This window comes from Eurosta solidaginis, chromosome 1, assembly GCF_040869045.1.
Source record: "Eurosta solidaginis isolate ZX-2024a chromosome 1, ASM4086904v1, whole genome shotgun sequence".
In the NCBI taxonomy this organism is placed as follows: Eukaryota; Metazoa; Arthropoda; class Insecta; order Diptera; family Tephritidae; genus Eurosta; species Eurosta solidaginis.
Window position 1 is genome coordinate 337,814,173 of NC_090319.1, and position 23,316 is coordinate 337,837,488.

Genomic DNA, 23,316 nt, shown 5'->3' on the forward strand with positions numbered 1-23,316 from the left:
AAAAAAGCTACATTCACTGAAACAAAGAAAGAAAAGAAGCGACATTTAAAGCCGACAGCAGTGAAAAACCACCAATACTGACTGGTAAAAGTGCCCCTATTAATTGCACACTGCTTGCCGTTTAACTGAGTCCCACATTCTTATCGACCAACTACCCGGTCAGCACATTGGTAAAATAAGTGTTGTAAATAATTTTACGCCCTTTAATTGTGGCGAAGCTTTTAACCAGTATCGAACAGTTTGGAATCTTCCGCTTTTTGCAATTTCCTGCGGACCAAAAAGGACATTTAAGAAACATTTAACGAATCTTGCTGATACGATAGCATCGACAAGTCCGAATTCAAATAACAACCTTTTAGTAGTACAGGGTCAAGCGAATTACTAGAAGACTCTTAAACCAACACCCCCGCCTCCAGGGCCAGCAGTACGCTGCAGCGTAATACAACGAACACCCAATTAGCACCAAGTCATCCAGGTCGTAAAAGTCAACACGAAGTTTTTATTGTCACCAGGTTCACTCGATCACCTCGAACCACGAGCGCAACCACCACCAGGCGGTACCACCGACCCCAATACTACTAGCGCATCTTTATTAGATGCGTTCATACCGGCGAAAATACTACTAGCGCATCTTTATTAGATGCGTTCATACCGGCGATAATACTACTAGCGCATCTTTATTAGATGCGTCCACACCGGCGATAATATTACTAGCGCATCTTTATTAGCTGCGTACATACCGGCTATAACCATACTAGCGCAACCCTTATCCGCTACGACCATATGGGCTACAATAAACCAGCTACAATGACAATCACAGGGCAGCGAATATAGACCTGCGGCCATTCCAATTGCGATAACGAACATCAGCGGTTAAAGCGGTGAGTTCGTTCCAATACTGAACTAAAATTATGTATTTGTAGCCTTAACCTTGTCTTTTAAAATTATATTTTTGACTCTGCAACATTATATAATGTTAATATACCAACATACGCAAATCTAAGGCCATCACCCTAGGGTAGAATTAAAACGAATGTGAATACGAATGCAACATGCATAATGTCCGAAGGAAATGAAAAGTATAAAAACAAAAAAAAAAAAAAAACCCCAAAAAAACAATTCTTGTTGTACGTTCGAAATTGTTGCATACTGAAAAAAAATTAACAAACAAAAACAAAGCATATCTTAATGGTCATAGGTGTGCAATTTATACTACCTGTGAAACAAAAAAAAAGTGTTTCAGGTATTAAAATTTGCTTTGCGTTACGGTAGAATTTTACTATTACGTTTTTTAATCGATGCAATCGTTGCGGATATGATTTTGGAATGAGCAAAAAGTGTTGATATTGTTTCGGTAAGGAATAAAGTTTTATTGGTAATTCAAGTTCAGTTGCATTATCAGTTAAAATGCATTAAATCTATATTAAGAGACGCAGATAACAAGTAATGCGGATTAGCTTGCGTTATCAAAACAAAGACTTTTTTTTGTATACATTTTTGTTGACTGAGTTGAACTAAACCCGAAACAATACCAACCCTGTCTGTTACATGTAAAACAGTTTACGTTTCACTTGAACAAGTAAAACGATTTCATTAATTGTACTATAAGTTTAAAAGGTTCATGTTTTACCTGAACCTGTAAAACAATTTCGTCGAGTTTACAATAAATTTAAAAGTTCACGTTCTACCTGAACTGGTGAATGACTCCGGTAATTTTACCAGGAATTTAAAAGCTTACGTTTTACTTGAACTTGTGAAACAATATTTTTTTGAGGGGTAGGATTTACCCCAAGTTTAGTCCTAGTTGCGTTTTTAACAAAATTCTTAGTGCATAGTACATATTAGTGTCATTATGCTATGTGTAATACCAAATTGATGTTCTGTTAAACTCAAAGTAAGTCTAATACAACAACCTATTAATTTTGTAAGGGGGCCCCAATTATCAGAAGTTGTATACAAACTGTACAGCCCTAAAATAGGTTTGTAAAAACAAAAAAAAAAGAGAAGGCATTTAACCAAATTCCTACAAAAAAAAAAAGAATTTTTTTTATTACATATATAGTATAGTAGATTATAAAACAAACCAATTATTATTACTTTCAATGAACCGTCGCAAAACGCGGCTCACAATAAATTTTTCTAGAAACTTACAAAAAGGAATAGAGTTCCTCTTCAATTAGGCACGCATTTTCGATTGCTATATTTTTTTTTATAAAATTATTTATAAGCATAAATATATTCAGAAACCTTGCAGTAAGAAAAGAAAAATAAAAGCTATGTTAGCAATAATGGATATTAAATAAATTTGTTAACAATATGGGAATGCTGGCGTCACCATTCATTTAGAAGGCACGTAGGGCATACAGGTAAGGGGCCACCGAAAATTAGGTGCGTCGGTGGCCATGGATTTTGAGGGTGGGCTAAGCACCGGGCGTCGCAACTACACCCGCGGCGCCCCTCTATATATTCGGCCCTTTTTGTTTATTTTCCTTTTGGTGCTTTTATTTTATTTTCAGCAGTTTTTTTTTTTAATTTTAATTTCAGAGTAGTAACCGGTCATGTCCGGTTCGGTAAATTTTCTTGCGTCAGTCTTTTTTTTTGAATTTGAATTTTTAAATGTTGGAATGTTAACGGTTTGTCCGTGGCATCCGGTTCGACCGGATGTCGTTTTAATTTGAATTATAAGCGTTTTGAGTCGGTCTCTGCGCTTCTGTCAGTTTGTTTTGAATTTGACAGCTGCTCGTTTTGATAGGCATGATAGGAACTTTTTTCTGTTTATGGCGCAGGAACAGTAAGGTTGGCAAGGACCCGCCCCAGCCGACAATGACTAGCCACTGTGCACCACAAAATCATGCCGACCGCCTTCCTTACTGCTTCCATCGTAAATGCGTTTCCATAACAGAGTATTACATATATGGGTTTTTCAGTGTGAGTTTAAACTACAGTTAAAGGGCCAATTAATGGTGATTTATAACCATAAAACCATAACCAGATAAAACAGCTGATCGAACCTACCTTACGGAAATCAATGTAATCGATTAATGGTGCCATACCATAACCATACCATAGCCAACCAATTGGTTCTTGGTTTCTTGCCATATCCATAACTTAAAAATATTTGAGTTGGTGAATTTAATAACTTTTTGTAGATTTTATTTATTGTTTTGGATACGTTATGACTTAGAGACTTATTTTTTGTGGAATATGTTTATAATTTTTTGCGTTTTCTTCATTTTTATGAAATTTTCAGGATTTTTAGGTTAAGGCACCATTAATTGATCACATTGGAGATGTTTATAGATATGGGTATGGTTACGATTATGGCGTAAGGGTAAAGGGCCAATTAAACTTCCTTATTCCTTAAGGAATTTTAATTGGCCCTTAATTAAAGGCCGCGGCACAATAACATTTTTCATAAAGATGCGTTTCACACAAGTTTATGCAATCCAATAACATTGCCACAATCAACCCAGATGTTGCGTTTGTAAATATGGAGGAACTTCAGACTTGGCAATTGACGTTTATTTTGCCTTGCCCATTCACATAATAAATTTCGCGAAACACTGGTATAAACATTCTCCCTATACAACAAATATACTTGCAGTTTTTACTTGCAAAAAATGTTAGAAAATTTACCAACCAGTGGGAAAAATAATTTCACTTGCAAAGCGTGCCAACACCCTTAGCCAAAACAAATGTCAAATTCTGCTTCTTATGCTTTGCTTGTAACAGAGTTTGGGAGTTGGCTACTTTTCAATATCAGATGGCGCTAATGTCGCTCATTATTCCGTTCTCCATAAAAATACGTGCAATCTATTCATAATGCATAAGCATGTGGTAAATTCATCTATATGAAAAACTGCTTATGTGTCGGAGCTGTAAGCTAAGATGAAGCGCACGATGCTGCAGTTGACTGAATGTGTTTGTATGGGGATCGTCAAATAGGTTATTCTTATGTTTTCGGGCCCTTTAATAAAATAAATTTAAACAAAACTTTCACAAACTTTAAATTGTGTAAAAAAGTAAACAAACGCAGGGTTGTATGAAACGCAAAACTTAGTTGATTCAAAAGTAGGTTGCACACCGGTTTACATTATTCAATTCTCAGAAATTTACTGGAAAATCGGTCAGTGCAAAACGCTTTTGACAGCAACTTTGTTGAAAGAGACAGTTTCCTCGGACTTTCATCTGAGATAAGCCTATTGCTACAATAAGTACAAACACTAAAGGGCGCATTACTGATACTTAGCAGACTTGACTTGACTTGGCGTAAACTTGGCAACTTAGCCACGATTATACTCCACTTAGCGCATAAAATCTGGCATCATAATCAATAAATATCAATTTTTATGACAAAATGTCAAAATGAGATGGAAACAAACAAATGGCATCTCAAAAGGTAAACGTCACTTAGAACTTACATAGAAAATCAAAAATTAACAGACTTCTAAGTCAAGTTAAGTGTTGCTAAGTTTTGAGTTATCAATCAACAGAACTGTAAGTGACAGTTCTCAAGTCAAGTCTATGGTAAATGTCTGTAATGGGCTCTTAAGCCATTATGATAAATCCATGGCGGAACGATACAAGGTGGCAGCATGGGACAGCTGATTATAACCTTTTTTTATTTGATTTGATGCATCAACTTCCAACGTGGTACAATTTTGACATTTGTCCATCGAATTTACAAAAACAAAGTGCATGGAATTTGTATTTATGTTTGTAGGTATGTCACCATGCTGCCACCTTGTATCGTTCTGCCATGGATAAATCCTTCCGTTTTGAGGTCCATGAATGTGTTTTTTTTTTCGAAAAATTATCGTTACGGCTACGTCAAAGCCGATAGCTGCAATCTTTTCGATTTTTCCTATTATATGGCATCACCTTATGTATTGAACAATTAATTGTCATCCTTTCTTTGTGTTGTTTTCCAGTTGTACAAATCACATAGCATAGATTTTGTATTTTTTAATTTTAGTTAATTATTTAAGAACAATCTTTTAAGAAATTAGTTTTAAAGTACAAAGTAGAATATAAATGTTTAGGTAAAATGAATATATTACAATTTGTGTGGTCTCTAAAGGCGTTAACCATAGGTAAATAAAATTATTGCTGCCACACCCTGCCTGTTTTAAGCATTTGGTTTTGGACGTTGACTCAAGCTTAGCTTGTAATCATTTTCAATATTTTTTTATTTATATAAATATAGTTTGGGCGCAGTACAACCAATTGGAACCAAACAAATGTATAATACCGAGAATTTTGCAGGGAAGTTGGTTTTCATGGGAGACTGGCTACCCCACACAGACAGTTATAGATGCGACGTCAATGTCACGCCGTGGTGTGTGTGTAACCATGTCTGGACACGGTGATGAGTATTCATTTGTATTTAAGGAACGTGCCGCGAACTGTTATCATTGTGTACGAACAGTGATAAGAACACTGAATGTCTTTGAAAAGGTTGAAGGTAGGAAAAAATACTGTACTTATTAAAACATTGTAGGTACTTAAAATCATAACGTTTGTATTATTTGCAGGATCCTGTGTTTCTATACCAACAGGTACGGAGCCAAGTGTTGAAAATGTTTGTAGAGGAATCAGGGACGATCAACAACTAGTAACATTATTTAATGAGAATTTTGTACCAATTAACTGCCGCTCATCACTGGAAGGTGTATGGCATTTTACATATCAGGTAATATTAGAATCGTATTAACATGCTATTGAATAACCGACATACAATCCTATAAAATGTGTATTTAAATCATATAGAATCGCTTCCGATTTACTGGTGTATGCAACAAACCCGATGCACGAATTCAGTCATGCCAAACTGCTGGAACGCAATTCTTGATACAAAATCAAAAATTTAATGTTAGCTATCAACAATGTGAGGGTATGGAGGGTACATTTACGGGTATAGTTGAATACAGTTGCTTAGGCGATTGGTTTGTGGGTAAAAATCATTACTTTGCGGTGGCTAACACGAAAGAATCACGAAAAGATGAAAAATACCGTTGTTTCCTTAAGAATCGCGATGATGATTTGTATATTGGAGTTTCGATTACTGCTGAATGCAATACATTAAAAACCCCTGAAAATTCACCAGAGCGTCTTAAACTTACTCCCGTGAAAGCAGAATACGTTGAACCTGGTTGTACATTGCCACAAAATTTTTCGGGTGAATGGGTCAATACTGCAAATATAGATGCCGATGTATCTATTAGTGAAACTCACATCAATGAAACATACTATCCAGATAGAGCACGTTATCGAAAAACTATCTATGTGTGTCGGGAACGACGGGATAATCGTATAATGATGGCTCGTCTTACGGTAGATGGTTGTCAGAAAGATTATGTCTGTTTTGATTTTCAACCACGCCATCATAACATCATACGTTACCGAAAGGGGTTAGCTGTTATAAAGGATGATTTCAGTACGGTTTGCTCTTGGGTACAGTTTAAAAATGCAGAGGCGTGGAAATATGACTTGTTTCTCGCAAAGAATCCAGTGCCAGTTCGTTGCCCAGTTGCTGGAAAATTCAATTTTACACAACGTGGCGAACATCCGTTTAAAACAAGAATTTTAGGAGGTGTAACGCTAAGTCCTCGTCCAAATATACATTGCAAGCAAAATATATCGGATATATCAGTTTGTGATACGGATCAAAAGGAAATGGCTATTGACGAGAATTATTGTTTGTCAGTAGATCATTTGGGAAGACCGGTGGATATATACAGTATGTGTAGAATGATATATAATACTAAGAATTTTATCGAACTTATATGCAATGTAAATAAAAAATTTTAGGTGACCCCGATTATCGCATGAAATGTATTGGTTTTTGGAAAGAAAATCTGAAGTCGTATCTTATAACGTATGATGATTTGGATCCTCTCTCCAAATATCGCTGCTGGGTATATCAACGTGCAGATTTGAATCGAGTTCTAATGTCACAAGGTTGTTATCGATAGTTATAATTATTTAAAATAATAAGTAATTTATATTTTAATTTAAAATTATGCTTTACAGCGGTTGGTGCATTTTGTAAATTAAACCAAGATGTCACTTCATGGAATCATACAGAAGGCGCTGCAGTTGCCATTGATGCCATAGAATACGAGCGTGAACGTGATGATTGTCCAATGTACTTCGACGATGGTGCCTATCCGTGGAAGGATTCGGACGCATCCAACATCATCTTCGATTGGGACTTTTATAAAGCATCTGCTAGTCCTTTAATATCGTACTCAAATGTTGCTCTTTTAAGTACCATTGCTTTCATTATGATATAGTTTTTAAATCATGTTAAAGTCAACTCTAATAGAGGGGAAGATTATGAACATGCTCCGTGTAAGGAAATTATTTTATCAAGAATCTCCAAATTTTGAATAAACCTTAAATAATCGTCGTGTCTTATTAGCTTTTAAGCGAAAAAGTGTATGAATTTACTTCAATTATGTACGTATAAATTCCGTCCATTGTAAAATAGCATTCATTTAATTGATAATAAAATAAAAAATTTTTGAGCTTACATATATTTGTCTATATTTATGCCCCTATTACGGTATACAACTCAACTTAGTTGGGTTGTAATTAAAACAACTCAACTTTCAGACAACTCAACTCCTGTTTGGTATTACTTTTTTTTTTTTTTTTTTAGGAATTGAATCTTTCAATTGCAAAAGATGGCAAGAGGACCCTGAATTTGCCGCTTAAATCGCCTTAGACGTGCCTAAGCAACTGACACATGTAACAAAGTAAAAACCCGTAGCACAAAGATGTTTTCTTGTAAATGTTAAGTTTTAATATATGGCTTAGTGCCATGTGCTTTTTCAAGATTTGTAATTCCTCGTCAATTATATTTTTGTGTCAGTATTACTGTGTTTGCTCTGTTCATGAATTTTTATATACATTTATATAGTAGCTTTAAGTTACAGCTTACTATTTTCTCTCCCATCCAGCTATTGCAATATGTAGTGATTCTTTTTTTTTTTTTTGTATATGTGATGATTTGTTTTATTTATGTAAATTTCTAATGTTCATTTCCTACAATAACAAACATGCCAAGTGGTACCCCCAATACAATTCTTGCTGTTTGGGTTTTAATCCACTTCGCACAAATATGATCCTTAATAATATCTAAAACCAGTCCAACACCAAATGCATTTCCACAGCATTTTTGATAGCTGCCATCACCAAGGAATCTGAGTGTGGCTCATAATTTTAAAATAGGGGTACAGCCTTCCCTCGAAAGCGTTTGCGGAAATGGTCGTTAATTTTTTTTAACTGCTTCCTTTCAAATCTGCAAAATAACTTCATTTGAAGGTCATCATTTGTCAATTAAACATTTTCTTACTTCGGAGTGGAATGATCACGCGAATGTTTTCCGTATTCGCGCCATGTCAATCACCAACATTTTCTTCATTATAAAATAGATTTCATGTCATATAATATCGTGAAATACCAAAATCACTTTTGCAAATGCTTAAATTTCCGCCACAAATTGATCAGTTTTTCATTTATCTGTCAAATCAACACTTTCTTAAGTTGGCAACACCAATTCATCTTCAACTGAAATAAGTTGTAATTCGTAATACCAAACAAAAGTTGAGTTGTCTGAAAGTTGAGTTGTTCTAATTACAACCCAACTAAGTTCAGTTGTATACCGTAATCATGGATTAGATTGATACGAATCTTTTGTTTACGCTCTCATATTTTCGCTCTCACGAGGGATTTATCTTCTAGTTGTTGCTGGCAACAATCACAAATAAATCCCTCGCGCCAGCTGAAGCGGGTGGCAGAACAAAAAATGTACCAGCCAAAACGAAAAACGTGCCAAAAATTTTGGTAAACTTTAGTTTGACCTACAACTGTAGAATAGCGTTCAAAAATTATGGCAAAAAGGATAAAAATACTTGTTTTAGTGTAAGTATTATTAGTTCGAAGGCGGAGGGTAAATATTATTTCCCATTCAAAGGTTATCACTAAAACTGGTTTTGTAAATATGAACTCCCGATGCAACCAGTCCATTTTGATCGCAGAACCTGGAACGCCAGACATGTAGGATAAGCCCTATCCATTAAATAATGTTAACTATTATATCATCATGGCGGCCACCGTGGTGTGATGGTAGCGTGCTCCGCCTATCACACCGTATGCCCTGGGTTCAACTCCCGGGCAAAGCAACATCAAAAATTTTAGAAATAAGATTTTTCAATTAGAAGAAAATTTTTCTAAGCGGGGTCGCCCCTCGGCAGTGTCTGGCAAGCGCTCCGATTGTATTTCTGCCATGAAAAGCTCTCAGTGAAAGCTCATCTGCCTTGCAGATGCCGTCCGGCCAATTTGTAGGGAAAAATCAAGAGGAGCACGACGCAAATTGGAAGAGAAGCTCGGCCTTAGATCTCTTCGGAGGTTATCGCGCCTTACATTTATTTTATTTATTATTATATCATAGGTCCGATTTACTGAAATTTCAAAAGAATATATGATTTTCACTGCGAGTTAAATGCAGTTACAATATTTGACTAATTAATTTAATCGAAATGTTAGTTTTACTTAGATTTGTTTATATTTAACTATAACTAGTCGTATTATTGTAAAATAACTTTAAGGAAATAAATATTTTACGACTATCATTTTATTAAATGATTGAAACTATAATCGCCGAAATGTATGTCAAAAATCCCCCATTTTCAGATCTATTCATTTTTGTTTGGAGTGGCATCATTGATAAATGTTATAAAAAATGTGTATTTTGACAGCGCTCTCTCGAAACAAAGAGTTGCAAACATTGTTTACTATATAGTTTGGCAGCTTAAAGGCTCCATTACTGATACTTAAGTCCCCATTACTGATACTTAGCATAGACTTGACTTGGCGTAAACTTGGCAACTTAGCCACGATTATACTCCACTTGGCGCATAAAATATGGCATCATAATCAGCGTTGAAATTTATTTTTAAATAAATGTCAATTTGTTTGACAAAATGTCAAAATGAAATGGTATCAAACAAATGGCATCTCAAAATGTAAACGTCACTTAGAACTTACATAGAAAATCAAAATTCAACAGACTTCTAAGTCAAGTTAAGTTTTGAGTAATCAGTAACATGCAATGTTCATTTAACAGAACTGTAAGTGACAGTTCGCAAGCCAAGTCAAGTCTGATTACTCAAAACTTAACTTGACTTAGAAGTCTGTTGAATTTTGATTTTCTATGTAAGTTCTAAGTGACGTTTACATTTTGAGATGCCATTTGTTTGTTTCCATTTCATTTTGACATTTTGTCATACAAATTGACATTTATTTAAAAATAAATTTCAACGCTGATTATGATGTCAGATTTTATGCGCCAAGTGGAGTATAATCGTGGCTAAGTTGCCAAGTTTACGCCAAGTCAAGTCAAGTCTATGCTAAGTATCAGTAATGGGGGCTTAAGTAGAGGTTATGTTGCGAATAGAGTAGAAGGCAGTGGACTAGGCAGTCGAATGTCATATAATGAAGGAATGGTGTTCGGAGTTTTTTCAAAGTTAAACAAAAAATGTTAAAAGCTTTAATATAAATAAAACTATTGTTTTAATAACAACAAAAACGCCATAGATCTTCTGTATACATTAATTGGCAATGATTATCTCACTTTAAAATTTGAATTAAATAATCTAAAGTTTTTTTTTGAAACTGAGTCGAGAACTGTGCGTGTGAATGTGCGAATTTTCACCGATCAGCTGTTAGTTGCGCTACTTGGTTAAATTTACAATGGTTGCAAATCCATTCATCTATGCCGTAATAGGGGCATATATGTGTGCGCATATTTTGGTTCTACCTATTAGGTTTGGTTTGGTGGTCACCACACTGCTAACGATTTAGTATGACTATATGAAACCTTCAAGGAGAACAATGTGGAACTTAGGGTCGCCAGAGCCTCGTCTGTTAAAAAAACAGGATTCGCCACTGATAGGTGAGGTTAGCAATTGGGTTCGAGAAGCTATATATAGCTCTGGCAACCCCTTGAAGGGATTGGATCAATTTGGTATTTTAGTCGCCTCTTACGACAGTCATACCTGCCACGAGTGTATTAAGCCCCTAACCCACTATCTTCAATGGTTATGTGGATACATGACAAGACGTGAGTGGTCGCCCCTTTTGGATGGGGAAGAAACATTATTAAGGCACTAGCCCATCCATCTTGGAAATGATTAACACGACCACATTAAACCACCTAGGCCATCCGGTTCCCCTCGCCGAGTGCCATGAGAAACTTGGGGTTGCCAGAGCTTCGCCTGCCTAATATATGTATGTAACATTCATATTTGTAACAGCATTACCCTCGCGTAGGTGAGGTTGACAATTAAGTTTCGGAAGCTCTGCAGCTATAAAGCTATGTGTTGCGCTTATCAACCCATTGAATCCCATCCATGTATATATTAGCCGTGTTTTTTTTTACACGCGTATACGTTTCGTTTGCGCGTGAAAAAAAAACGCCTATCCTCTCTTACACAATGCTTAGGAGACCCATCTATCGGCTGTGGTTAAACAACTAGCTACAGCAACAGGGTGTACCGAAAAGCGGAAACACAACCCTCTGTTGTATTTCTGTGTATAACATATAGCTGAACAGTTGTGATAAATAGTGGACGCCCATAGAATACATAGAATTAGTGCAGAGGGTGAAACATAGACACATATTTCAGTTACATCTGAGTATAATGCGTATTGAAATTTAGTAGTACTAATTTTATGCGTAGTAATTTCAGAGGTGTATTTAAAGTTTGTCGCTTAGCAGTCCATATAAGGTTTAAGCGTAAACGTATATATATGAAAAAAAGCACAGCTATTATTCCCGTATTCACCAACCCCTCCCCCTGCTGGATAGTATGATGTTTAGTAAGGTGGTAGCTTTATTTGACTATCGATAACAAAAATTGTGTGATTGGCAATGCGGCACGTGTTTGACATTTAACAGTTTTTTTACCTGTTTAGTAAAAGCCCCGACACATAAGCACTTTTTCATATAGATGAGTTTAACACAAGTTTATGCATTATGAGTAGATTGCATGCATTTTTATGGAGAACGGTAGAATGAGCGACACTGGCGCCATCTGATATTGAAAAGTAGCTATCTTCCAAATTTTGTTACAAGCAAAGCATAAGAGGAAGAATGTGACATTTGTTTTGGTTAAGGGTGTTGACACACTTTGCAAGTGAAATTATTTTTCCCACTGGTTGGTAAATTTTCTAACATTTTTCGCAGGTAAAAACTGTAATATAAAAAATGAATACGACACAAAATATGTTAGCAAGTATCTTTGTTGTAAGGGAATAATGTTTATACCAGTGCTTCGCGAAATTTTGTATGTGAATGGGCAAGGCGTTATAAACTTCAATTGTCACGTCTGAAGTTCCTTCATATTTACAAACGCAACATCTTGGTTGATTGTGGCGATGTTACTGGAATGCATAAGCTTGTGTTAAACGCATCAATATGAAAAATGTCATTATGGCACCGCCTTAAAAAATATAAATCATTGTTTACTATCAAGGCGAATTCATTACAGGTGGTGTTATCCAATCAACTGATTGCTTCGTCTTGATAATTTTCCATACAAAGCCTTGTACAACAAAATGTCAGCTAATCGAAATCTATGAAATTTTTCTTTTGACTTGACATTCATCTGCACGGCGAATTGATTGAATTCACTTTGACACCACCTGGTATAGATTCGCCTTGGTTTACCATCAAGATGCAATTACAAGGTGACTGACGTTGACAGCTTCTCTTTCTAATCCGCCATCTTGAACTCCCAGTCTGAAATTCAATTTGCCTCTTTGCAAAACTACTTTTTCGTTCAGAGGAAAAATCGTAGTAAAAATCACACAAATAAATTTTCCTGGAAAAATATACAACGGCATCACTTTTTTCTGTAATTCTGTTCTGTGTTGACTTTTATATGATTCAAAGTTGTGACAATGTTCAAAAATAATTTTGTTTATTTAACAAAATTATAGAAATTTGAAAATTTTTGATAAAAAATGAAGGTATTTTGTTTGAAATAATAATTATAATACACATTAAAATGATTCTCCTAATTTGGGTCAATTGCTTTTTCTTTCCAGGTGTTTTTTTCCTGTTTTTGCCGTTCTAAGCCGTCTTCCGAAAGTACTTCTTCAGCCTATCGCAACATGGTCGGAAGACGAAACTATCGCCTTGCCAATATCTCAGAGGTTGCAAAATTGAATTACCAATTGGGTGGGATAGCGTTTTAGAGGCTTTATTTTTTTTGGGCCAGGTACACCTTTGTTAACCCTCGCGTTAAAGTCGGCAAGTGCGTGGTTTTATATAAAAGTTGAAGTGGTGTTATGTACCTAGTGGCAGAGGTAGTGCTTGTATGTGCATTGCAAGCGCTTGTACAATGCAATATTGTTCGTCGGTAGTGCGTAGATTAATGTCATAAAGAACTACCCCCGGATCCCACACCAAATTGAAGCTTATCTACCTCGGTCTGCGAGCAATAGTGTTAGATCACACATTGTAATGCGGTCCATCAGAAAACCTTCAAATAGTTTATGACTGAATGACCTTGCCTGGTTTTAGCCTCAAACACATTTTATACTGATGTCCAGTTTACCCGTAGGTTATTCGATGGTGAATGACGTTTAGAAAGTTTCATACTTGTGTGCATTTTTTATTAAGGTTCAACATTCTTTAATTTTTATCAGTGGAGCAGTGAGACGTTCGCTATATGATGTTGCAGTCACAATGATCGTATTGGAGCCGACTGCCTGAGTAATTTTGGTAATGCCCTGGTTACCGGGTAATTGGATAGCCGGATATTATCCCAACTTCAAATCAAATACATACCGTTATCTTTATTCAGAAAGCCCAAACAATTTGTCGAAACTACACTAAGCACAGGTTTTGCGTAATGCTCGGGTGTCTGAGTTTTTTGGTACTCGAGTAATACCCGGGCAGTTGGATCCCGACACCTAAGTACTCGGGTACCTCATTACTCAGGTAAAATTATCAGCCCTACCTCCCATCAAACGCATGGCAAACTATAGGAGCACACTGGTATTTTCATCGTCAGCGCCTCGGTATGGAACCTTCCACCACTTCATCTACAATCATACGTCATCTTGAAAAGGAGCACTCTCTGCTCTTTTAAACGTCCGAGATAGCGAAAGTTATTTCGGCAATGTAGCTGCTAATATTTAAATTAACCGGCAGCATTAGGGCGGGACTGTGGTCTTCATTACGTTGCTCCATACAGTGCGCTGTTTATTCTTATAAATGACTAGCAGACCTGGCAGACATTGTTCTGCCTTAAATTTGGTCTATCTGCATACATTTTATTAAGCTTTTCCGTCTAACTCTGCCCTCCCCCTCTTCACTTTTTCCTTATCCTTTTATTCACTCCTTTCTCCGCCTTTTCCCTTCATCTATCTCTATCTTCGTCTCATTTTATCACCTTCTTAGTCTCCTTCTTCTTCTCTCTTTTCTCCTCTCTCTTCTTCCCATTTTTCTTCATCCCTTATTGCCAGTCCCAGAGGGTGGTATGCATTTTGTTCCAGTCCCATTCCGAGTCCCAGTCCCACTCCGAGTCTCAGTGCTAGTCCTGGTCCTAATCCCAGTCCCAGTCCGTCTCTGGTCTACCTCCCAGAAAAAAGGATCGTAAATACTAATATAGGCAAATTTATATACCAAATTTCAAGCAAATCGAATAGGAAGTATGTAAATAGGTATGTTGGTATTATTAATTCATGTATTTATTTCGGCTTCGCATGCAAGTTACCACGCTCAACCACTGCCCATTTACACCATTCACACGTTCGATCAACACACGCGCCGCAACGTCAGCACATTTTGTTTCCCATCGATCGTTGCATGCGCTGCAGCGTAAGCATATTTGTATTTCATCATGAAATGCAATACCAATAATTTAGTAACGCAACGCTTGTGGGAAATCAAGGCCATGGTCATTCTCACCTGCATTCTAACACACTTGCGTAAGGGTTGCGCCGCTACCGCCGGCGCTGAGGTTTCTTTGTCAAACCGCCAAGAACGTTTGGGCAGTTGCTGTCGGGGATCCGTACGACTAAGTCGATTTTTTAGTTATATACAACCATTTTTGAATAAAGTATATTTGTTAACTTTAAATTTGAGTGCTTACTAATTTAAAATTCTTAGTTTGTTTGGAGCGAGTTGGCTCCTTAATTTTTTTAAGTGAAAGGATCTGAGATCCTTAAGTTGCATATTTATCAGTTTTGCCAGGTTGATGCGACTAAATCGAATATCACAATGAAAATTACTTTGAAGCTCTCAGCAACAGCTTTCATTTGATATCCATATTACACACCCATTCTAGGGGTATCCGGGTCCACGTTTTGGCCTATATCTCGAGACCCTAGTCACCCAACTAACCCTGTACTAAAGCACACATCAACAGCTTCAATTCGATACCCGTAAGGTAAAAACACATCCTAGTGTTACCCTCATCTACGTTTTGGCATATATCTCGAGACCCTAGTCACCCAGGGGTATGAAAATTACCCTCTACTAAAGCACTCATCAACAGCTTTCATTTGTTATCCATATTCTATAAACACATGCTAGGGGTACCCGGGTCCTTTTTTTGGCCTATATCTCGAGACCCTAGTCACCAAGGGGTACGAAAAATACTCCGTATCAAAGTACTCATAAATAGCTTCCATTTGATAACCATATACAAACTCATCCCAGGATTACCCAGGTCCACGTTTTGATCTCAAGACCCTAGAATTTGTGCGTCGATCGCAACCAAACCATAATAATAACCACCGGGTGAGGTATACGCAACTTATGTGAAAGTTTGAACAAAATCGACCGACGCATCTCTTCAAACACCGGCGACCAACTAACACACATTTTAGCCTTTCTTTTTATATATATAGATTTTGCCCCTCGGAACACAAACCAAGCGACGCATCTCTGGTTTTGCTATAAAAAGTTTCTGAGCGAGAACTAAGCAGCCCTAGCAGATGCAGTTTAAGAGTTTGCATAAAACATGCAAGGCCGGCCACTTAGAGATATATCTCTATTATTTCTTCAAATGCTTCTTGTACCTAATGTTCTTGAATTCATGTGTAGTATGGCAAACTTGAAGTATATTCGGAGAGCCTCTCATAAACTTGTATTAATATTTGAATGAAAAATGTAAAAAAAAATGCACTTAGTGCTTTGATACAAAAAAGTACCAAATTTAATACTATTTCACAAACGGCCTCTTCTGTTCTTCCCCTTTCTCTCATCATTCGTATTGTAAGGGAGTTTTCAAAATGAGCTGTCACTACATTACCACCTTGTCTCTATTACATCATGGTTTACTATATAGTTTGGCAGCTTATTTTGAGGTTATGTTGCGAATAGAGTGGAAGGCAGTGGACTAGGCAGTCGAATGACATATAATGAAGGAATGGTGTTCGGAGTTTTTTCAAAGTTAAAAAATGATAAAAGCTTTAATATAAAATAAAAATAGGTAAGTCTAGTTGAGGGTCGACTGCTAATACGCTACCAAAAATATCGAGAGAGGTGTAAAACGACGCGTCTTGACATCAGTATTAATAATCCGAAGGCGGAAAAAAAAATTTTAACTAGTCCAAAAGATATTAACGAAAAACCGAAGCAGAGCACCTTTCTGCGTTGGCGGCCTCCGGCCGCGCTTAAAAAAATCACCCTGGGCTACGCCATGGCAAGTCTGGGTGTGTGGTATAACCGTGGCTACTGCCACAACAACAACCACATGAAAATCGCCGACTTCAACTGCAAATATCTCCGGACAGATATAGGATTTTTCTTTTCCGCCTTCGGACTATTGTTCTCGAGATTAATACGCGTCTTTTGACACTTCTCTCGATATTTTTTGACGCCTATTAGCAGTCGACCCATCAACTAGACTTTTACCTAAAAATATTGTTTTAATAACAACAAAAACGCTTTATATATTCTATATACATAAAATCGTAAGGATTATTTCACTTTAAAATTTGAGCTAAATAATCTAAAGTTTTTTTTGAAACTGAGTGGAGAACTGTGCGTGTGAATGTGCGAATTTTCACCGATCAGCTGTTAGTTGCGCTAATTAATGGCGGAACGATACAATGTGGTAGCATGGGACAGCTGATTATAACCTTTTTTTATTTGATTTGATACATCAACTTCCAGCGCAGTACGATTTTGACATTTGTCCATCGAATTTACAAAAACAAAATACATGGAATTTTTATTTATGTTTGTAGGTATGTCACCATGCTGCCACCTTGTATCGTTCCGTCATGCGCTACTTGGTAAAATTTATAATGAAATAAATTTCAACAGCCGAGGTTGCAACAATATTTATTTGGTAACAATTTTATATTTTACTAATTTTTATACCAACTGATTTTATATCGCAGATATATACTAAAGATGGCACTATCAGTAATGCTCCGCAATGCCGGCAGGTTGAATGGTGAACATTTATTCATACAAGTGTATTATATAATAGAGTAAAAATCTTTTTATCCATTGTTTAGTTGTTGGACTCGCAAAGGCCCCTGCCCAGCTCTCATTACAATTAAAAACAATGACCACAACTGGTGCTATTTCAGCTAAGAGCTTGAAGGCGCTCACAACAATTAAGAATACACAGGTAAGCAGGAAGCCTTTGCCGTTACAGTACAAATTTTAATAAATTTATTATTCAAACGCGTTCAATATGCAGTGCTTGCAAAAGAATTTTTCATTAAGTTCTGTTAAAATGGCAGCAGCTACGGGTAACCATACGCCATTGTGGACAGCTGAACGTTTGATTTCACTTTCGCTATTAGGAGTTATGCCAGCTGCATTCATACATCCCTCGCAAACCCTTGATGCCCTACTTGCTATTTCAGTGGTACTTCATTCTCACTGGTAGGAAGTGTTATATTTTATAATTAACTATGAATATTTAATCTTATCCATTGCTGTTTTATCTTAAGGGGTGTGGAGGCCATAATCACAGATTATGCTCGCCCGCAAGTTGTTGGACCTTTATTGCCAAAAATTGCACATGGTGCTTTGATTTTATTATCAATTGCAACGCTTGGTGGACTTTTCTACATTATTCAAAATGATGTCGGAATTGCCAATTCTGTTAAACAGGTGTGGAAGATCAAACCCGCCGGTAGTGCAATCACTACCGAGGTAGAATGCAAAGACTAATAGTTTTTGATATTTATTTAGTTTTTAATTAAATTATTACTAATACACTAAAACTTTACGGAAGGGAAATTTGCATAGTACATGCAATATTTAGAAACAATGCGTTAATAAAGCGTTATTGATCGTATAAATATGGATACTTCTTTAACTTTGGTATATTATGCAGTTCCCCTATTTAGGCACCATTGAAATCTTTGATACCTCTCTGGCCACTTAAACAAAGCACAAGAATGTAATTCAAGTAATTTTTCTATTTTAAATTAAACCTAAAAACATTTGAATAACAACTATCTATGTATTACATTTTTACGTATCTTTACCGTATACAAAAAGGCACTAATCAACCCATTTTCGTAGCCGCATTTTCCACATATTTCGGTATAGCATAGTAAAATACACCTTTACTAAAAACTTGATCGAAGAGTTAGTGCGAAAATAAAATGTTTTTTTAGTTGCGGCCTTCGTGAATTAAAATAAATATTTTTTCATAATCATATATTTTTAATGATGTTATGTACTTTAACATTTCTTTGGTGGAATATCCGTAAAGCGTCCCATTGCTTTGTATGTAATAAGACATGAGGACGACAGGTACGCATGTGATCCACAGCTTGTTCGGGCGTCCAACCATTTTTCTATTATAAAAATAAGAATATTAATAATTTATACAGCTTCCCGGGCCTAGTAACACAATAAAAGGAAGGGGTTCAAAAACTTCTATTCACAGTGGTGAAGCCGTTTGGCAATATCTACAAGGTGCATTACCGCCGTAGAAAGCTTTTAAGTAATCTGTGGTCCGCAAATTTGTAAAAAAAAATCAAGTAACACAACCTGAACTTGCAGACCCGAAAAGCGGACAGTGGCTGAGTTAAGCACGTGACACCCTTACCAGAGTCGATCAACCCTGTGATCCAACATTTTAAACAAATTAAGCTACGTGCCAACCAAAATGGTTTCTTTCATTAGAAATAAGACAAACCCATAGCAAGAATACCGCTTTCATTGAGTTTCTAAAATTTTAACCAGAAATATTCGCTCTAGCTTTCCAACAATTCACCAATTGTCTAGGCAAGAGTGAGAAGCTTTTCTTGTTACATTTGAATATTGCCAAAGTCAACTGATTTCTTTTTCTCACCAGCATCAAATAACATCCAACAAGTGTAGCACTACGCGTGCGCCCTGCTTTGCAATGCACATAAACAGTCCCAATGTTTTCTGGAGCTGTCGTTGTACTTAATCCCTTTATACGTTTATTAAGAGGTAAAAATTTGTTCATAAACTCAACACCATTATAAAGTTTATCTTGATCGGGTGATTCAAATATATCTGTGGTGGCCAATTGAAGAAATTCAATTCCAAGTAATTTCCATTTTGGCGCGTCATTGGAGAACATGGTTAGCTCGTAGTCTTCGTTCATAGAAACGACGGCTTTCATATTTTCCTTGGAAATTAACTAATAAATATTTGTAAAGAATTAAATGATTTTAGTACAAGGTATATTTGATGATATGAATGAAAATGTATGTATGTACTTACTTCGTTGGCCTGATTACGAAAGGGCAAGGCTCCCAAAATAACATTTTCGTCAATACGATCATACCAATTTCTAGTTGTAGCCTTTTCCATTAATACATTGTATAATAGTGTAGGGTAGAAGGAAACGCGGGCGAGCATTGCAGCCTATTTAGAAGGAAAACATATTAGTAATTAAAAAGCGAAAGTTTCACACCAATGTGCACATACATATATGTAAATATAGCTTATCGAGCGTACAATCAACAATTCGTTACAACGCCAAGTAGGAGAGTAAATATTTGGACATACTCTCTAAGCTTGGAGGTATTAAGCCCTACATCTGTACAACCAGTTTTGAAAGTATACTTAACACCTGTACATCCAAATACTGACAGTTTCTATACTTACACTCATTTCCATGCCGTGTAAAGGTGATTCCCGATCAATTGGTAAACAAAACGGGGATAAACAAAAGCTGCTTGATTCCTTATCTGTGAGTCACCAACATAGTGTACCTATGTATGTGTGTTCACTAAGCGATAAACGTCAAAACTACAAACAGCCTCGCTCACCTGATGGAAATCTCAGGTCTAGAGTCGCATTTTTGGTCTCAACGACAACATTTTTGACTACCAATCGTATCGACTTTTTCAATTTTTCAATCATTCGGCGCACTCGGTAATGGTATCCATTTTGAATTCGCTGTCCTTCCGAATCCAGCGAGTGCCTGTCAGAATGCTTGACAAATAAGTCAACACACTTGGAATTGTACACTATGGTCACCAACTTTGATGCATTGTGACCTCTGATGACATGATACGAAACTTTTATTCTCTCTCAATTCGTTTCCAGGAATGGGTCTTGAAGTTCATTCGATTGTAAACAAAAGTTCGTTCGTTTCCAAGAATGGGTCTTGAACATCAGATGGCTATAGAGTTGCCTAAACTACCAAAAAAAAAAACTCCAAGAAATCTGTTCGGTTTCATTATTTTCAAAAAATCAGCAAGTAAGGTGATAAAAACTTATTAAAATTTATAAAAAAGGCAAAGTTTTGTAGAAATATTTTGTGGTAGATAAGTGAAAAAATATGAAATAATATATTTCGATTGCGTTGCTTTGCTTTGTTGCGCTGGCACCGCCATAAGATAACAATGAACGGCTAGCCCCTTTTTCACTTTGATGCGACCAAAATGTTTATTTACATACATATGTATATCCACATACAATAAAAAACGCAAAAAATTTATAAGAAATTACGAAATTAGATCACTTGGTGAAGTATCTGCGTTGTCGTCCGCAAAAGGCTGCTAATTATACATGTTGCGTTAACCTATACATATACCTACAATTTATCTCAGCTGTCAAAAGTGGAATGTTGCAACGCTCCACAAAAACCTGGCCTTTATGCATCCATTTACATCAATGCGAAGACTAAGAAGCTGACTTTTTCTCCAATCGAAAGCTGCTATCAAAACCCGTTTCGTGTGCAGCCCTTCGATGAAAGGTGTTGTCACTGATAAATTTTCCACGGGTGAAAAATAGTTATTTTTTCTTCGGATCTATAATCCTGAGAAAAATTCGAGTTTTTTGATATCCCATTTAACAATATTGAGTAAGTTTTCAGTGAAAATTATAAATTAAACCTTTACCATGTAAAATACCCCAAAGTTGTTCTGAAACGCCCAAATTTGATTTTGAGTATGATGGTATCTATGGCCAATATTATAAAAAATGCACATTTTCACGCGCTCTCAGAGAGCGAGAAGTTTCATATCATGTCATCTGTGATGATGACAAAGTGTGATCTCTTCTGCATAAACGTCAAAATTCCAAAGTGATTGGATCACCTGATTCGTATTTGACTATCGCTGTCTCATTCTGTATCTCTTTCTATCACCCGCTGAAGATAGGCGCCGCAATATTGAACAGCCTGTCAAAACGTTGAGAAGTAGCCATATTGAACAGCCTGTCAGGCAGTTGACAGATAAGAGATCACACTTTGTCATCATTCACAATGCTTTGATGTATTTATTTAACTGATGACATTTATTTATTTGCGGATTCCTATTAATTTACATAATAAATACAAAAGTCAAAAATCTTTGTGTACAATACATTTACACACAATGTCAAAAACATTGTATATCTTACCAAGTAGCGCAACTAACAGCTGATCGGTGAAAATTCGCACATTCACACGCACAGTTCTCGACTCAGTTTCAAAAAAAAACTAGTTTATTTAGCTTAAATTTTAAAGTGAGATAATCCTTACGACTTTATATATATATAGAATATATAAGGCGTTTTTGTTGTTATTAAAAAAATCTTTTTATTTATATTAAAGTTTTTATCATTTTTTTCAACTTTATTTTAACAATTTAATGCGTTTTAAAGCATATAAACATTGTAAATTTTACCAAGTAGCGCAACTAACAGCTGATCGGTGAAAATTCACACATTCATACGCAGTTCTCGACTCAGTTTCAAAAAAAAACTTTAGATTATTTAATTCAAATTTTAAAGTGAGATAATCCTTACAAATGTATGTATACAGAATATATATGGCGTTTTTGTTGTTATTGAAACAATAGTTTTATTTATATTAAAGCTTTTATCATTTTTTTTTTTTTAACTTTGAAAAATCTCCGAACACCATTCCTTCATTATATGACATTCGACTGCCTAGTCCACTGCCTTCCACTCTATTCGCAACATAACCTTTACTTAAGCCCCCATTACTGATACTTAGCATAGACTTGACTTGGCTTGGCGTAAACTTGGCAACTTAGCCACGATTATACTCTACTTGGCGCATAAAATCTGGCATCATAATCAGCGTTGAAATTTATTTTTAAATAAATGTCAATTTGTATGACAAAATGTCAAAATGAAATGGAAACAAACAAATGGCATCTCAAAATGTAAACGTCACTTAGAACTTACATAGAAAATCAAAATTCAACAGACTTCTAAGTCAAGTTAAGTTTTGAGTAATCAGTAACATGCAATGTTCATTTAACAGAACTGTAGGTGACAGTTCGCAAGCCAAGTCAAGTCTATGCTAAGTATCGGTAATGGAGCCTTTAAGCTGCCAAACTATATAGTAAACAATGCATATAAATACAGCCATATACATATACGTTTTGACATTACATTTCATACACGTTCGTATTTGCCATTCTCATTGTTTCTAAATTCGTAAACAATGACTGCAGTTATTATATGATTTTCAATTTACTTCAATGGAATTCTTAAGCCCCCATTACTGATACTTAGCATAGACTTGACTTGACTTGGCGTAAACTTGGCTACTTAGCCACGATTATACTCCACTTGGCGCATAAAATCTGAAATCATAATCAGCGTTGAAATTTATTTTTAAATACATGTCAATTTGTATGACAAAATGTCAAAATGAAATGGAAACAAACAAATGGCATCTCAAAATGTAAACGTCACTTAGAACTTACATAGAAAATCGAAATTCAACAGACTTCTAAGTCAAGTTAAGTCAGAAACGATATAATATAGAGACATTGCATAGACTAAAAATCGTGTGAGGCAAGCTTCACAAAATTCTAGTA

General features: G+C 36.0%; 3 protein-coding genes across 5 annotated transcripts; 2 read left to right on the plus strand and 1 right to left on the minus strand.

Moving 5' to 3' along the window:
- The first annotated feature begins 4,916 nt into the window (after window positions 1–4,916).
- Window positions 4,917–7,534, plus strand: udt (protein undicht). The gene is made up of 6 exons (XM_067773420.1): window positions 4,917–5,093; window positions 5,207–5,464; window positions 5,535–5,692; window positions 5,770–6,739; window positions 6,811–6,960; window positions 7,033–7,534. Exons 1-6 carry the CDS (start codon window positions 5,048–5,050, stop codon window positions 7,293–7,295), a joined length of 1,845 nt encoding a protein of 614 aa, XP_067629521.1. The 5' UTR covers window positions 4,917–5,047; the 3' UTR covers window positions 7,296–7,534.
- Window positions 7,535–17,266: 9,732 nt separating this feature from the next.
- Window positions 17,267–18,348, plus strand: SdhD (succinate dehydrogenase, subunit D). The gene is made up of 5 exons (XM_067762295.1): window positions 17,267–17,358; window positions 17,431–17,486; window positions 17,551–17,666; window positions 17,739–17,926; window positions 17,995–18,348. Exons 2-5 carry the CDS (start codon window positions 17,444–17,446, stop codon window positions 18,215–18,217), a joined length of 570 nt encoding a protein of 189 aa, XP_067618396.1. The 5' UTR covers window positions 17,267–17,358; window positions 17,431–17,443; the 3' UTR covers window positions 18,218–18,348.
- Window positions 18,215–20,367, minus strand: PTPMT1 (protein tyrosine phosphatase, mitochondrial 1). 3 transcript variants are annotated; one of them, XM_067762293.1, is made up of 5 exons: window positions 20,305–20,367; window positions 20,141–20,247; window positions 19,754–19,897; window positions 19,353–19,670; window positions 18,215–18,852 (listed from the first exon to the last, which is right to left on the minus strand). In XM_067762293.1, the coding sequence occupies exons 2-5, from the start codon at window positions 20,150–20,152 to the stop codon at window positions 18,709–18,711; spliced, it is 618 nt and encodes a 205-aa protein (XP_067618394.1). In that variant the 5' UTR covers window positions 20,153–20,247; window positions 20,305–20,367; the 3' UTR covers window positions 18,215–18,708. The 3 variants fall into 3 exon arrangements, with proteins under 3 accessions (XP_067618394.1, XP_067618393.1, XP_067618395.1); XM_067762292.1 differs by having other exon boundaries at window positions 20,141–20,332; XM_067762294.1 differs by lacking the exons at window positions 20,141–20,247; window positions 20,305–20,367 and adding an exon at window positions 19,961–20,102.
- Between the last annotated feature and the right edge of the window lie 2,949 nt (window positions 20,368–23,316).

Excerpts from the sequence above, each read along its gene's own strand:
- udt (XM_067773420.1), top strand. The coding sequence starts at position 5,048 with ATGAATATATTACAATTTGTGTGGTCTCTAAAGGCGTTAACCATAG. Across the intron at positions 5,094-5,206 it reads TCTAAAGGCGTTAACCATAG|TTTGGGCGCAGTACAACCAA; the intron begins GTAAATAAAATT and ends ATATAAATATAG. Across the intron at positions 6,740-6,810 it reads AAGACCGGTGGATATATACA|GTGACCCCGATTATCGCATG; the intron begins GTATGTGTAGAA and ends AAAAAATTTTAG.
- SdhD (XM_067762295.1), top strand. The coding sequence starts at position 17,444 with ATGGCACTATCAGTAATGCTCCGCAATGCCGGCAGGTTGAATG. Across the intron at positions 17,487-17,550 it reads CAATGCCGGCAGGTTGAATG|TTGTTGGACTCGCAAAGGCC; the intron begins GTGAACATTTAT and ends TCCATTGTTTAG. Across the intron at positions 17,667-17,738 it reads CAACAATTAAGAATACACAG|TGCTTGCAAAAGAATTTTTC; the intron begins GTAAGCAGGAAG and ends TTCAATATGCAG.
- PTPMT1 (XM_067762293.1), bottom strand. Across the intron at positions 19,671-19,753 it reads TTCGTAATCAGGCCAACGAA|TTAATTTCCAAGGAAAATAT; the intron begins GTAAGTACATAC and ends AATATTTATTAG. Across the intron at positions 18,853-19,352 it reads TTGGATGTTATTTGATGCTG|AAAAATGGTTGGACGCCCGA; the intron begins GTGAGAAAAAGA and ends TTTTTATAATAG.